Source organism: Clinocottus analis, unplaced genomic scaffold (genome assembly GCF_023055335.1).
Source record: "Clinocottus analis isolate CAN_PGR_092001 unplaced genomic scaffold, fCliAna1.0.p SCAF_1, whole genome shotgun sequence".
In the NCBI taxonomy this organism is placed as follows: domain Eukaryota; kingdom Metazoa; phylum Chordata; class Actinopteri; order Perciformes; family Cottidae; genus Clinocottus; species Clinocottus analis.
Window position 1 is genome coordinate 24,505,487 of NW_027175820.1, and position 16,271 is coordinate 24,521,757.

Genomic DNA, 16,271 nt, shown 5'->3' on the forward strand with positions numbered 1-16,271 from the left:
GTATTTTTTTTGGGTGGTCAAAAGCAGAATCAGTTATCAGCACACACAATAATGACAATGTAAGAGTAGAAATTATGACACAATTCAAACGTCGGTCGGAGTGAGAAGTGATGGAAGTAAATGTAGAAAAAAAGACGTTACTTTTGGTAAAGTAAGGTTCGGAGATACATTAAAAAGAAGCAAAAAGTCATGAAGTTACACACTCTGGTACAGCAAGGGGCGCTGTGTACATGGTAGCCCGCCAATACACACACACAAAAAAGAAGAAGAAGAAGAAGAAGAAGAAGAAGAAGAAGAAGAAGAAGAAGAAGAAGAAGAAGAAGAAGAAGAAGAAGAAGAAGAAGAAGAAGAAGAAGAAGAAGAAGAAGAAGAAGAAGAAGAAGAAGAAGAAGAAGAAGAAGAAGAAGAAGAAGAAGAAGAAGATGTAGGTACACTCCACGGCGCTAGGGGGCTCCACCGACGCGGCGTCACTTGACTGCGTCATAGTTGAAAGGTCACCTGTGTGACAGCGCCGCACGCGCGATGTTGTGTTGTTGACGGTTGTTGTGGCTGCTGGACGTTTAAAACGCGTTTATTACTTCAAGCCGGTTTCTCTCGGTGAGTTTTACAGTTTTCCTGTGAATATATTTAAGCTTCAAACCGTTTTATTGTCAGTTTGTTGGTTGAATCACTGAATAAAACATGTCGCTGCTTCTCGGTACACGTAGATACACGTTAAAGTAATAAGTTGAGTACATAGCATTAATGCGAAATATCCTTTTAAACCGGTCTTTATGCCGTTTAATATTCCAACGGGCACGTTGTTATCCACTTTTGTATTAAATATGTTATAATGCGGGACAGGGCTGTGTCCGATAATGGGTTCATGCGGTGTGAGAGACCATAGATAGCTCAGTATGAACTGTAATGTGAAACATTAAGGCAGTTTCTTCCCATTTCTATCAATAAAATCCCAGGAATGTTTCATCACAGTCATGACATTGCACCGATGTATCACTCACATATATCTATGAATGGTTTCAGTACCGAACATGTGAAATGTTTTGCTGTGTCATGTGTTTTTTGCAGACTGTGGCTCCCGTCTTCGTGGTTTCCAGTCGGTCCTTGAGGTGAAATGCGTAACTTGAAGCTGCTGAAGAGCCTGCGGAGCTCGGAGCTGCGGGGCCCCGGCTCCCCGCAGCGTCTGTCCGTGCGGGCCGACACCGGCTCCCTGCTGGTCGCTTCCCACTATTCCATCGCGGAGTACGACCCGCGGACCGGCCAGGTGAGCTGGTTCAAAGACGTGCCGTGTGTCTCTCGTGTGTCTCTGGACAGCATCAGCTGCGTTCACTCTTTCATTCAGCTTCGTATGGATGAGGGTCGTAATGCGCGTGGAGATGCAAAGCAGACTGAGGGAAAGCTGCAGCTATTTCAAGCAGGAGTGTCACTTTTCTTCTGATCTGCAGGTGGTGAGCGAGGCCTCGCTGACAGCCGGCGGTTTCCTTCCCGAGGACGGCAGCGGCGCCGTGGTCGGACTGCAGGACCTGGCCGAGCTGGAGTCGGCGTGTTTGTCCACAGCCGCCGGCGACGTCGTCCTCTTCCACTTCAACACCTGCCAGGTGAGCGAGCAGCTCATCCAATCACATTTCACGCAACTTTATCTATGTGAGATTAGCCTGGTTTTAAAAATACATGAGAGAGCCTTCGCGAAACCCTGGAAGTGTGATTCGTCACGGGGGGACAACGTGACCATTAACATGCGCTGTGATTGGTCAGTGAAGCTAGCATCTCAAAGCTAGAAACTAGAATATCAGGGCTTACTTAGGACTCCTTTCCCACGGAGGTTCATGTGCGTCTGGTGAGTGAAATGTAGGAAGTCACAACCGGCTTTTTCAGCTTTCTCTTGTGTGATGTCAATGAGGGTCCTCACTAAATGTGTGTGTGTGATCGTCTTCCACAGCTGGAGTGTGTGGGCAGTGTGGACAGCGGCCTGACCTCGATGAGCTGGAGTCCTGACGAAGAGCTCGTCGTTCTCACTACCGGTCAGTTACTTTACGGCTGGTAAAGTTAATTCTCAGTTTATTCCTGTTAAATCGTCCGTCTGAAAGCCCTCAGTGTCTTTGTTAAATTGTCCGAACAAAGCGCCCGATGTTAAGTCTATCCATGGAGGCGCTTGTCTTCATAGAGAGTAGGGTTATTATAAAACAGAGGCCGTCTTTGATAGTTGAGATGTTTTGATGTTGCATCATTTTTTTGTTGTTTGAAACCGCCACAAACGGAAAAAAGTTAAGTTTAGTTTACGAACCGGATGCCCTGTTTCGTATGAACTATTAGCCACAAGTCCATTTCTTAGTGAGTTCATACTTAGTTCAACATCTTAAGCAGCGTTACAAATGAATACAACGCACATATTTTGTTCTCTCAGGTCAGGAAACGATCATCATGATGACCAAAGACTTTGAGCCCATCACCGAGGTCGGAATCCACCAGGACGACTTCGGCGAAGGTACGATGGCTCTGCGGGCGAAGGAGGTTTGCGAGACGATACGAATGAGTGACGGCGCCATCGTGTTGACGCGCACCGTCTCCTGTTTTTCCCTTGTGTGCAGGCAAGTTCGTCACGGTGGGTTGGGGCAAGAAGGAGACTCAGTTCCACGGCTCGGAGGGGAAGCAGGCGGCGCAGAGGAAAACCCAGGTCAGTGTTCGGACCGCAAAAAAACAGAAAAATATCATCGTTGTCTCGTGCGAAAACATTCTGAACCGGGCGTAAAACGCGCAGGAGGTGCAGCCGGCGGCGGCCTGGGACGACCGCGCGCCGCGGGCGACGTGGCGAGGCGACGGTCAGCTGTTTGCCGTCGGGGCCGTCTGCCCCCGGACCGGCGCCAGGAAGGTCCGGGTCTGGAACAGGGAGGGCGTCCTGCAGGCCACCAGCGAGCCCGTCAACGGCCTGGAGCCGGCGCTCTGCTGGAAGTAAAGTCCATTGAATGCATCATTTGTTTATTTCCCCTGGAGAGATTCTGCTGTGGATAACAAGTTTTACCAAAAAAGGAACATCCGCTGAATCTTTTTCTTCTTCCACCACCGTTTCAGACCCTCCGGCAGCTTGATAGCGAGCACTCAGCGGCATCCCAACAAACACAGCGTAGTGTTCATGGAGAAGAACGGACTGCTGCACGGAGACTTCACCCTCCCCTCCAGCCGAGAACAGGCCCAGGTGCTGACTTTTAGAAATGAATAGCAGAAATAATGAACGACAGTTTGTGTTTTTCGCCTTTCTTTCCTTTTAAATCCTCCTAAAAGACGTTCGATTGTGTTGTCAGGTGAAGGATTTGCTGTGGAACGGCGACTCCACGGTTCTGGCGGTGTGGCTGGAGGACTCGGCTGCCGGAGAGGACGGGCAAGTCGACACCTGCAGTGAGTTCAACTTTTTTCACCATTTTGAACACGGCAAGTTTTCTCACTGAAAATACTTTTTTTAAAAAGCAGAGACTCATTAATAGCTGAACTTTATTCGTGATTTAAGAGTAAATGAAAGCTCGAGGTGGTTGTTGCATTCTGCAGTCCAGCTGTGGGTGGTGGGGAACTACCACTGGTACCTGAAGCAGAGCCTGGACTTCGGCAGGGACCCTCAGAAGGCTCCGGTCTGCGTCTGCTGGGACCCCGAGGCGCCGCTCCGGCTCCACGCCGTGACGCGCGGCTGGACCAGCGTCACCTACGACTGGGGCTGGGCGACCGAGAGGAGCCCCGGGACGGACGCCGCCGACAACGCCAACGTGGCCGTGATCGACGGAGGTGAGGGATGGGGAGGCGAGAGGACTCGGGGTCGGACTGGGGAGGGATGCCGGCACGATGTTAACCGGGTTCACACGGTCATGGGAAACCTGGAAAAGTCATGGAGCTTTTAAAATGGTTATTTTGAGGCTTGGAAAAGTGTAGTAAAAGTCATGTAAATGTGTTGTATTCATGTGTTCATGACGTTTATTTACGCTGAGTTTTAAATAATTAATATGCTTTTAAAAGAAAGATGCTCAAAATATAAGCAGGCATACAAACAAGAGAGACGACATAATGGATAAAGTCATGGAAATATGATTAAAATTCATGGAAATTTGGTTTAAAGTCATAAAAATTTGGTTATAAGTCTTAGAAATCAAAATGTGTATGAACCCTGTGTTCATCCACTCTCCTCCCTTCCCTCTCCCAGATAAGATCCTGGTGACAAACTTCCGGCAGAGCGTGGTTCCTCCTCCCATGTGCTCCTTTGAGCTGCAGCTGACCTCCCCGGTCAACCAGGTGACCTTCCTGTGCCAACCTCAGAGGACCAATCAGCTGGCAGCGTTGACCTCTGATGGACAGATCTCCGTCTACGCCCACGGTCAGTTTAAAGACTCACTCACAATGAAGCGATATCGGAGCTACGGGAGGAGGAGACGAACCCCACCGGCTCCAGCCTGTTCTACAACGCGTGTACCTCGTGAACGCTAACGCTAATGCTAACACGCCGCTTGTTTTTTTTTCGGCGCTAGATTCCGGAGAACAAGTCGACAAAACATCCGACGGGTTCCGCGCGATGTCTCGTCCGCTGGTGCTCTTGAAAACCTTCAGGTGAACGACCTCTTGCGTCCGGACTCTCGGTTCCGCCGTCACGTCGACTCTAATCGTTTCCCAACGTCTGATTTTTTTTTGTTTTCTTCCCCCCTTCGCAGGGTGAGCGTTCAGGGCGAGGAGCCGCTCGCCCTGCGGCAGCTGCTGTGGCTTCAGGACGAGCTGTTTGTGGCCGTGAGCTCCGGTCCCGCCTCCTCCACCTCCTCCACCTTGCTGATGCTCCGCCCCGCTCGGGACGCCGACGACACGCTGGCTGTCAGGTGAGCGCGGCTGAAACTGGGTCACCTTTAGTCGAGTCGTCGTCCGGTTCGGCCCCTCCCCCACTTTCCGCGCCCATATATGGTCTTTAACTTCGCCGCGAGTCGTTTTCATAGAAATGTGACGTACTTTATGACGCTTCGATGTTTAAAACGGGATTGTGTGGACTCCATTGAAGTGCCCGCTCGACGGGAGTGCGGCCGCAGTGGGTGAGTGGGGCGTTCGAGGTCCACAGAGAAGGTGGGGAATTTCTAAACTCGGAAAAAAACACCAAAAAAAAAAAAGTTTCTGGAAAACCTTTGAGAGAACACCTTGAACTTTCAATTTATTGCAATTTTGGTGTTTTTTTTGGGTACTATCACAACCTAATAGACCGCTGACATGCATATGAACCTTTTGTCTCGTATCACAAAGGGTTTTCTTATTATTAAACCTTTTGAAATTATTTTAAAAAGACATTGTTGTTTAGGAGATGATCAGGATTTAGTTTGTAGACGTTTTGGGCAAAAGAAAAACAGGTCAAACCAATTATTCAATCACCGTGTTTTCAATCTTCACACGGTTGTTGTTGTTGTTGTTTATTGTCGCAGGTCTGAGGTAGAGGTGGACGGGGTTGTGGTCAGCGCGGTCCACTGCTCCCGGACCGGCTCTGTGGCGCTGCAGCTGGAGGACGGACGCATCAGGAAGCTGCGCTGCGGTGAGCCGGACGCGTCGACTGCTGATGAAGTGTTTGATTTCTTTTTAAATGCATGGAGATGATGCAGAGGGTCTGACTCTCACAAATAGGAGGTTTTGTTCCCTGATGAAGCGCAATCATGTCCCTCAAATTATCTCTATTTAAGATTTAGGTTTAAATCAGAATGCAGATTAAATTATTTCTTCAACATTTCTGTCATTTGAAAAAAAATTGAAAACATTTCTCCGTTGTGTTCAAGGGGTTTTGAGGTTTTTTTATAAGGATTTTCAGGTTTTGTAAGGGATTTTGAAGGGGTTTTCAAAGGGTTTCAAGGGTTTTTAAAGTTTTTTTTATAGGATTTTCAAGGGTTCTTTGAGGTTTTTCAAACGATTTTCAGTTTTTTTAAATGTTTTTAAGGGAGTTTAAAAGGGTTTTAGGTTTTTTTTTTAAGGGTTTCAAGGGTTTTTAAAGTTTTTTTCAAGGGTTTTCTACTCATCCATTAGTCTTCTAAGGCGATTATCAAACACAACGTACCATCAGAACACTGGAGTGATAGCTGCTGGAAATGGGCCTCCATACACCTATGCATAGATATTTCATTAAAAACCAGACATTTCCACCGAGAATAGTGTATTTCTGATTCATTTAATGTCATCTTCATTAAAAAAACATTGCTTTTCTTTGAAAAATAAGAACATTTCTAACAATTTAAACTTTTGATCGGTACTGTACATTGACGCTTTACTTCCTTTGTGCCGTAGAAGCATTTCAAAAGCGTACATTTAACTATATCGTCATGTCTGCGTAGAGGACGCTGAGCTGTCGGTGGAGGATTGGCGCGACTCCAGCGGCTGTAGCGTCGACTTCCCCGTCCCCTGCGTTCAGACGGCACTCTGCAGCATCGGCGGGGAGGTAAGAACCCACGCACACATCGGAAAAACAACACAAACACGTATGAGTGAGCGTGTCAGAGTGCAAAACGTGTCTCTTCTGTGTCCTTCAGGAATACGTCCTGGGCCTGACGGACAGATCCCACCTGTACGCTGGAGACGCAGAGGTACGCCGGGTATTTTACCTCCAGAGGAGTTCTGTGTGCGACAGTGCCGATGCTCATTCGTGTCTTCTTCTTCTCTCAGCTGGCCTCCAATATTTCCTCCTTCGCCGTCTGCAACGACTTCCTCCTCATCACCACACACTCGCACACCTGCCGCTGCCTCCACCTGACCGCGCTCAGCGTCAAAGGTAGTGTTCAAACCGCTGTCGATAACTGGTGTTGGCTGCTCAACGCGGGGTTTCGGTCCTGAAACCGCTGATCAAAGCTGATTTAAACTCTTGCATCGTCTGCATTAAAAAAAATATATTTATAAATATAAACAAAATGTCTAAAGACAAAGGAACAGGATGACCGAGCTGTTTTTTTACCTTTACACTTTCAGCAGCTTTACAAAGGATACATTTGCAACTAAAACGGCGTCTGGTCACTTTAGTCACGTCTTTGTCGAATAACAACATATTTGCTTTAGTTTTAGTTTTAGTCAATAAAAACTGTCTTTTTTTTGTCCCTTGATAAGCCCAAATATATCCTATTTTTTCTTTTAACTCCAACACCTCGTTGTTACATTAACTTTAAATTCAATTTGCTCCCAAAAAAATACACCTTTTCCTTGTTTTTCTGTTGTAGAAAAGAAGACATTTTGTTTTTGTTACACTTTTTCTTTTTTTTGGTCAACAATATTGGATGTTTAACATCATTGTCTCTTCTCAGTCACGGAGGGAACAAAACATTGAGTCAGAGTTTCAGTTAATGAAAGGAACATTGAGCCCATAGTAGGATGGAGACACACACACACACACACACGTATACAAACAGAAAAGTGTTCAGGTAAAAAACACATGTTCTAATGTCACATAAATGTAAAATTGATGCTGAGATTGAATACGGTTTGATATTTTTTATTTACGTGAGTATGAATTAAGAGTAGCAATAGTCTATTTATAGATACGTACTATTTTAAATTCAAAATCTGAGTTGAATGACCTTTTGACCTTTGACCTCCCGCAGGGCTGCAGGCGGCCTTGTCCTCCGACGGAGGTCAGAACGACGAGTCGCTGCGGCGGGTGGAGAGAGGGTCCAGGATCGTCACTGTGGTGCCGCAGGACACCAGAGTGATTCTGCAGGTCAGTTTAACACACACACACACACACACACACACACACACACGGGCTACTCCTGCTTGCCGTGCTGCTGACTGACGTCGGTGTGTTTGTGGCCAGATGCCTCGTGGGAACCTGGAGACGGTGCATCACCGGGCGCTGGTGCTGGCTCAGCTCAGGAAGTGGTTGGACAGGTGAGTTTAGATACTCGTCCATCAATATTAACCGCTGTTTTTTTTTACTCTTTATTGATCTGAACTGCACTAAACACGTCTGTGATCTTATGTGGTGATTTTTTTATTTTATTTTTGTTCAATGTCTTTGAATTGGTTCTCAAAGAGGTATAAAATGCAATAATTTACATGTACAGTCGGAAAGACTACAATAAGGCCCCCCCCTGTATTTATTGTAGTATTACAGTACCGTTTAGTTATGAAAAAGAATCCTTCCGTAAACACTTACATGTACATAGAAATACATTCAATCAGATGAAGTCTTAGTGGGACACAAAACAATTATAATACACAATATATAATAAACAAGCTGCCTGTCTACATATCTGTATACCTAGCTGTCTGATTACATAGCTGTCTGTCTAGCTAGCTGTCTATTTGTCTAGCTAGCTAGCTAGCTAGCTACCTAGCTGTCTGTCTAGCTAGCTGTCTGTCTAGCTACCTAGCTGTCTGTCTAGCTACCTAGCTGTCTGTCTAGCTAGCTGTCTGTCTGTCTGTCTACCCAGCTGTCTGTCTAGCTGCCTAGCTAGCTACCTAGCTGTCTGTCTAGCTACCTAGCTGTCTGTCTAGCTAGCTGTCTGTCTGTCTGTCTACGTAGCTGTCTGTCTAGCTAGCTAGCTACCTAGCTATCTGTCTGTCTACCTAGGTGTCTGCCTAGCTGCCTGGCTAGCAAGCTAGCTACCTAGCTGTCTGATTACATAGCTGTCTGTCTAGCTAGCTGTCTATTTGTCTAGCTAGCTACCTAGCTAGCTACCTAGCTGTCTGTCTAGCTACCTAGCTGTCTGTCTACCTAGCTGTCTGTCTAGCTGCTTAGCTAGCTACCTAGCTGTCTGTCTAGCTGCCTAGCTAGCTACCTAGCTGTCTGTCTAGCTACCTAGCTGTCTGTCTAGCTAGCTGTCTGTCTGTCTGTCTACGTAGCTGTCTGTCTAGCTAGCTAGCTACCTAGCTATCTGTCTGTCTACCTAGGTGTCTGTCTAGCTGCCTGGCTAGCAAGCTAGCTACCTAGCTGTCTGTCTGGCTACCTGTCTGTCTGTCTACCTGTCTGTCTACCCAGCTGGGTTGTTAAACATAAACTAGACTGCAGCATCGCATTTCAGAACTTATTACAGAATAGTGAATATTCGATGTGAAACGGTGCATACGGTCTTTAACTAACGCTTCCATTGCAGCCGTGTGAACGTCTAACTAAGACTTGAAACACAAAGTGAGCAAAGTGATAATATTTAACAATCCTGTATCTGTAACTGTTTTTTTTTCCCTTCAGTTTGCGTTTCAGAGATTCCTTTGAGTGTATGAGGAAGCTGAGGATCAACCTGAACCTCCTCTACGACCACAACCCAAAGGTACGCATGGAGTTTACTTCACGTCTCCTGTTTTTGTTTATTAATGTGTTCATATTGACTGTTTCTGTTGGATGTCTATCACCTATCGCAGGTCTTCCTGGAGAACATGGAGGCCTTCATCACACAGCTCAACTCCATCAGCCACATCAACCTCTTCGTCACTGAGCTCAAGTAAGACTTGGGGAGTTTTTATGTTTTTTAAAAAACATTTTAAAAAACACACCTGGTATGTTATATATCGGGGTTCTTACTTGGAAAAGATCATGAAATTCTAAAATGGTTATTTCCAGGCCTGGAGAAATCCCCAAAGTATTGTAAAAGTCATGTAAATGTGTTATTTTCATGTGTTCATTTACGCTGAGTTTGAAATAATTAATATGCTTTTAAAAAAAAGAGGCTCAAAATATCAGCAGCATACATACAGGCATCTATATAAATGTTTATTCTTTTAATCAAACTATTGTCTCTCATTCATTTGAGTCATTTAAGGTTTACTGTATGCTTTGAATCCTCATTGTTAGTTTAAATACTACATTTTATCACTTTTTTTCATGTATACATTAAGATTTTAACAAATTTTGGTGAAAAGTCATGAAAATCTATTGACCAAAATGCGTATGAACTCTGACATAAACATTGTGCATTTTGTTTTTGCATCGTTGGTGCGCAGGGAGGAGGATACGACCAGCACGATGTACCCCCGGCCCGAGGACAGCTCGGTCCAGAGCCAGCCGGTTTCCGGGCAGAAGAAGGTGGACGTGGTTTGTGACGCTCTACGGAGCGCCATGGAATCGATGGATCCCAACAAGTCAGTGACGACGAAGCTTTATTGAGAATCCTGTGCTTTAGATTCTCAAAAAACTACTGAAACCGACGACGTTGTCGTCACCTTCCAGGTTCTTTCTGTCCGTGCTGACGACCCACGTGAAGAAGACGGTGCCGGAGCTGGACATCGCTCTGCAGAAGGTCCACGAGCTTCGAGGTGAGCGCCCAAAATAAGATTTATTAGTTGGTTGTGTTTCATATGATAACTGATAACTCTTTTTGAGAATCTTAAGTGTCTTTTTTTTAATAAATGTAAAAAAAAAAAAAAGCTGCCGAACTAGTTAAACAGACAGACAGACCGCTATTTAGTTAGCTAGCTGGACAAACAGGTAGACGGACATGTAAGTATTTAGCTAGCTACTAAAATAACATTTATTAGTTGTGTTTTTTATCTGATAACTGATAACCCTTTTTCAAAATCTTGAGTGTCTTTTTCTTCATAGATGTAAAACAACAAAAAACAGCCAGTCAGTCAGTTTCTCTCTTTAAAATGTTTGGTTTTCAGTCTTGAGAGAAATTAAATGACATTAAACAACTGACTTTGTGTTGTCTAGGACAAAAAAAACACCAGGAGTTGTTTGGTTCTGGTTTCCGATTGTGACGGCAACATTTAAACATCATTTTGTGACTTTCCGTTCCTATTTTTTTCTATGTTAAAAAGAGGACACGCACGCCGAGTCACAGAGCAGCAGAGGATTTGTGAGGCTCTTCATCGTGTGCGCTGTGTTTTGTGTCTTTTCTGTCTTCAGTGAACCCTCCTCGCGCTCCGGGGTCCGTGAGTGCCGAAGAGGCGTTGAAGTACCTCCTCTTCCTCGTCAACGTCAACGACCTGTACGAACACTCGCTGGGAACGTACGACTTCGACCTCGTGCTCATGGTGGCCGAGAAATCCCAGAAGGTACGAGACAACGACGCGACAGTCGGGTTATGTTCGCGAGGTCGTTGGGCAAAGCTCTCGTTTCTGTTCACCCCGCTACCCTGCGGTATGTAACGAGGCATTCGAGCTGCCAAAAATTATTCGTTAATATGTCAACTTACGCCGCAAGGTGCTTAAAAATCAGCTCTGACGGGAGAAAAATGATTTGCATGATTACAGGTTGGTTTTGTGTGAAATGTGTTTTTAGAAATCACAAATAAAAAGAAAGGTCTAAGAGATTAAAACAAAGGATATAAAGAGAAGAAGAAGAAGAGGTAACCACTTCAAATTACGCCAAAATGGTGGGCGTTAACTTTTTTCTATTGGCCAAAAACGCAGTATAATGACGCTGCAATTATGTGCCAGTTAATTATCGTCCACGATCCCCTGCAGGACCCCAAAGAGTACCTTCCCTTCCTAAACATGCTGAAGAGCCTGGAGACAAACTACCAGCGCTACACCATCGACAAGCACCTGAAGCGCTACAGGAAGGCCCTCCATCACCTCAGCAAGTGCGGTCAGTCCCGATGCTGCCGTCGGCTCCGCCCCCTGTTCGTCTAAAAAAAAAAAAAAAATGAACTGTGACCCAATCGGTGCCGTGCTTTGTGTTCAGGTGAGGAACATTTCCACGAGACTCTGCAGCTGGTGAAGGAGCAGAAGCTGCACAGTGAAGCTCTGCGACTGTACGCGGCCGACAGCGCTCAGCACAAGGTACCGACTCAAACTATTTCAGTTTGGGCCTCACAAACGATGGGCTATTGTCAATATTTGGGTGCCATTTTTAATAAGGCTGCACAATTACAACTGAGGTCATTTCAGGTAAACACAAGATTTGAAGTTGTGCTTTTGTGGAGAAACTGGTATTAGTTCACTTAAGATATCTTCAACTGAGGACGGCAGTTTCATCATATTATCATCATAGTTCCAATGACAGTATTTTTTTTTTTCTTGCATCAGCTAGTTGAAACACATTTTTGCTTTGACCTCTGACCTCTAGGCTTTGAGCTGTGCTTACGCCGAGCACCTGATGGAGCAGCAGCAGGCAGAGCAGGCCGGCCTGTTGCTGTGGCGGTGCGGGGAGCCGGTCGGCGCCCTGCAGGCGTTCGCCAGCAGCTCCAGCTGGAGGAACGCCATCTGCGCCGCGCAGCAAATCCCACTACCGCCTGACCAGTTAGCACTGCTGGCCAGGGACCTGGCAGGTAACGAATGACTGACAGACAGACAGACAGCTAGTCAGACAGACAGACAGCTAGACAGACAGACAGACAGACAACTAGGAAGCTCGACAAACAGACAGACAGCTGGGTCGCTAGCTAGACAAACAGACAGACAGCTGGGTCGCTAGCTAGACAAACAGACAGACAGCTCGGTCGCTAGCTAGACAGACAGACAGCTAGGTCGCTAGCTAGACAGACAGACAGCTAGGTCGCTAGCTAGACAGACAGACAGCTAGGTCGCTAGCTAGACAGACAGACAGCTAGGTCGCTAGCTAGACAGACAGACAGCTAGGTAGCTAGCTAGCTAGACAGACAGCTAGGTAGCTAGCTAGCTAGACAGACAGCTAGGTAGCTAGCTAGACAAACGGCTACGTAGCTAGCTAGACAAACAGCTACGTAGCTAGCTAGACAAACAGCTAGGTAGGTAGGTAGACATGTAGGTAGCTAGCTAGGTAGCTAGCTTGGTAGCTAGCTTGGTAGGTAGCTAGGTAAGTAGGTAGGGAGCTAGACATGTAGGTAGCTAGCAAGACAGGTAGGTACGTAGCTCGTAAGACATAACACAGACCACCATTGGAGGTTAATCTCCAAACTTTTTCCGTTGTGTTTCTAGAAAAGCTGACTGAACAGCGACGATTCGCAGAAGCCGCTTTGCTGTTGGACCAGTACGCCAAAGTAAGAGCAAAAAACGTCTTCTAATGAAGTTGAAATAATGAAAAAAAATAATCACTTTTTAACTTTTATGTTTTTTCCCCCACAGGACTGTGAGGAGGCCATCTTGGCTCTGATCACCGGCTCAGTCTGGGAGGAGGCACTCCGATTGGTCGGTAGTTTATGTTCACTTCTTAATTTAATAGTTTATCACCAAAAAAACATGAGGTTAACTTTTTTTGTTGTTGTCTGCTTCAGATCTACATGCACAACCGACAGGACATCACTGAAACCAACCTGAAACCGGCTCTGCTGGAAGGTACGGATCACTCGCACCACAGGACACTTCTGCCTCTCCTCCGGTGTGTGAAACGTTGTCGTCATAATGTCTTTGTGCGTCAGCTGTCGGCACCCAGACTGCTTTCCTGGAGGCCCAGGTAGCGACGTTCACGCGGCACAGGACCCGGCTGGCTGTGGTCCGAGAGCAGAAGGAGAAGGCCAGACTGTACATGCTGGGTGAGACACACAGAGAGAGAGAAAGTCCATATCTTGATGATTTTCTGTCTCCTATATCTCTTAATGTGCTCAAATCCTGTCTGCATGAAGAAGTAAAACACATATTCTCACCAAGGAGGAATACCAAAAGTGTTTGCAAGGTTAAAAAAACATCCCTTTTGATAAATTAAAGTGGTAAAGATGCTGTGCAGCTGGAATAATAACCCTCCGTGCGCTTCATCAGATGAGGACGGTCCAGACTGCCCTGATGCCGAGCTCTACTCTGAAGCCAGCAGTGTGCTGACCGGCTCCAAATACTCCCAGAGCAACTCCCGCGTCTCCTCGTAAGAACAACTCAAGATTATTTATTCTTGGGGATTTTTTTTTTCACCCTCCACGTGAGAAATTGCAGTTTAATGCTCGTCCTCGTTGCCCGCAGGAGGTCGTCAAAGAACCGGCGGAAAGCCGAGAGGAAGAAGCTGAGTCTGAAGGAAGGAAGCCCGATGGAGGACAGAGCGCTGGTGTACGCTCTGGGGGAGATCCTCACCACCGTGGACAAGATGAGAGGTACGGACGCTCGCGGGGATCCCCGTCACCGGGGGTTCGCTGCCCCTGCTGGATTTGGCAGTTTCAGTCGGTTCAAGTCTGCGTTCAGTTACGCGTCTGCTTGTTGAAAGAATCACACTAATATGTCAAGAAAAACATAGAAATAGTAAAACATTAGCGGTCAGCCATGTAATCATACTATGTCATGTTTTAATTACGTGTAGGTATGTAGGTAGGTACCTAGGTAGGTAGGTCGGTCGGTAGGTACCTACCTATCTATCTACCTACCGACCTACCTACCTACCTAGCTGTCTAGCTAGCTAGGTAGGTAGGAAGGAAAACATTTTTCACATGAGCAACAGCACTAAATGTTAGTGTGGAAGCTTTTGGTCTATCTAGCCAGCTACCTACGTAGGTAGGTAGCTGGCTAGGTAGCTAGCTGGCTAGCTAGCTAGACAGGTAGGTAGGTAGTAGGTAGACAGGTAGGTGGTTAGGTAGTAAGTTAGCTAGCTAGACAAGTAGGTATGTGTGTATATGTGTGTGTGTGTGTATATATATATATATATATATATATATATATATATATATATATATATATATATATATATATTTCCCTTCTTTTTTATTGGCACAGTATGACTACATTATCATGACACTTGTTTTGTCAAACCTTTTGTTTTAATGACTTACTGTACTATTATATTTCATACCTTACTATTACATCAGAATTCAATACAACGTTTGTGTATAAAATGCCTGATACAAACCGTGTTTCCTCTCCTTCCTGCAGAGGAAGTGCACGGCCTGCTGAAAGCTCTGGTGCTGTTCCAGTTTGACAGACAGGCGGAGAAGCTGCAGCCGGCCTTCGAGGAGGCTCTGCAGATGATGGAGGCGGCCGTCCCCGAGGTTTGGCTGGAGGGCCCGCAGAACAACCAAGCTCAGGTAAACCTCATGCGACATCCTTTTTTAATCTCAAAGTAAACATGCCGTTTGATTTAGTGTAATCCTACATGTGCTGCTGCTGCGAGCGGTCCAACAACCACAGAGTAGTTTTGACAAATAAATCAGGGTTCAACCTTTTTTTTCTGTGGACTGAGAAGGGATAAGAATGCATATTTGACTCTGTGTGTCTCGTTTGTGTGCTTCAGCTCACCGGGCCGAACTCGACAGCAAACAGCATCACGGCTTCTTTCCAGCAGCAGCAGCAGCAGCTGAGACCTGCAGCCTCTCAACCAGGTCAGCAGGATCTTACCGGCTCGTTTCATCTTTTTAGTTGTTGTATTTTAGTTGTTGTATTTTATCTGGAAGTGACTTCATTTCCCCGTTTCCAGTAATTATTTTCTTTTTCCTTCCGCAGCTGCTGAGGTCCTGATGCCGCCAAAGATGAGAAACGGGGTCAAGTGGAAGCTCGCTATTCTCATGTAAAACTAGTTTGTTTTTATTAAACTGTAAAGTCACATGTTAATTATGTAATAAATAAAGCGTCAGTTAATGTTTTTCTCTACGAACGTGTTCATTCTCTGGAGTTTCCTCCCCGACGAGGTCGAGATTCTCCGAATCGGTGCAGAAACATTTCGCCTCCGTCTATAAACCGTGAATGTTTTACTTCCGTTTATTATTATTTTATTTGTAATGTAAATGTGGGCATGAGCTGGACCCGATCCAGCCGCTTGGTTCTTTGATAAAAAGCAAGAAACACAGAAAAAGCGACATAAACCAGTGAAGACGGGTTCTTCATTGTGATTATCATATTATATTCAATACTTCTACGACTTCCCCGGCTTCTTAAAATAACTGTTCTGACTTGTACTATGACTTATTCTTATGCTATACTATCCTATAACTTTATAGTAACTTTTGTTATGCCCCTTTTTTCTGTGAGGGGTTTTTTATGACACTTTTTCATTAAAAACTGATTTTGTGCTGTATAATATTACGTTTTTATGACTTGGTCACTACATTTGTACAAAATACTTTACTACATAGTAATGAGAGCAGTATTTTCTGTACATACGACGTATACACGTACAGAATATTGTAAATACTCCAGTAGAAAACAACGATGGTAAATATTAATGTTCATAGTTGGGAGTCTGATAGCTCATGCTGGGTAACATTAGCTGGAAATCTGTCTATAAATGAGTATAATCAATAACATGGTTGGCGTTATTTTGGAAAGTTTGTGTATTTAGTAAAGAAAAATCTCATAATTTTTATATATTTGTCAATTTTCTGTAAATGCAGCACAAGGTGAGATTACAGTGATTTTTTTAAACCACAAGATGGAGACAAAGTATTGATTATCCTACGTATATGTATTAGTTTTCGTTCATTGATTATTATTTACGCATGAATAATGTACATTTTTGATTGAAC

General features: G+C 45.2%; 1 protein-coding gene across 1 annotated transcript; it reads left to right on the forward strand.

The window, feature by feature from the left end:
• Nucleotides 1-470: 470 nt before the first annotated feature.
• On the forward strand, nt 471-15,744 carry elp1 (elongator acetyltransferase complex subunit 1). The gene is made up of 36 exons (XM_068573626.1): nt 471-597; nt 1,069-1,264; nt 1,446-1,598; nt 1,940-2,021; nt 2,405-2,485; nt 2,589-2,674; nt 2,759-2,949; nt 3,070-3,193; nt 3,300-3,393; nt 3,541-3,771; nt 4,184-4,354; nt 4,506-4,584; nt 4,686-4,844; nt 5,433-5,539; nt 6,327-6,430; nt 6,522-6,575; nt 6,655-6,760; nt 7,581-7,696; nt 7,793-7,866; nt 9,170-9,248; nt 9,340-9,419; nt 9,919-10,056; nt 10,145-10,230; nt 10,823-10,971; nt 11,383-11,506; nt 11,603-11,700; nt 11,987-12,188; nt 12,817-12,878; nt 12,964-13,026; nt 13,113-13,173; nt 13,257-13,370; nt 13,594-13,693; nt 13,789-13,916; nt 14,686-14,837; nt 15,044-15,131; nt 15,253-15,744. Exons 2-36 carry the CDS (start codon nt 1,115-1,117, stop codon nt 15,318-15,320), a joined length of 3,954 nt encoding a protein of 1,317 aa, XP_068429727.1. The 5' UTR covers nt 471-597; nt 1,069-1,114; the 3' UTR covers nt 15,321-15,744.
• The last annotated feature ends 527 nt before the right edge of the window (nt 15,745-16,271 follow it).

What these genes read in the sequence shown, in the direction of transcription:
- elp1 (XM_068573626.1), top strand. Translation starts at nt 1,115, where the DNA reads ATGCGTAACTTGAAGCTGCTGAAGAGCCTGCGGAGCTCGGAGCTGCGG. An exon ending in CCATCACCTCAGCAAGTGCG is followed by an intron (nt 11,507 to 11,602) that starts GTCAGTCCCGAT and finishes CTTTGTGTTCAG; the next exon opens with GTGAGGAACATTTCCACGAG. An exon ending in CACCGTGGACAAGATGAGAG is followed by an intron (nt 13,917 to 14,685) that starts GTACGGACGCTC and finishes TCCTTCCTGCAG; the next exon opens with AGGAAGTGCACGGCCTGCTG.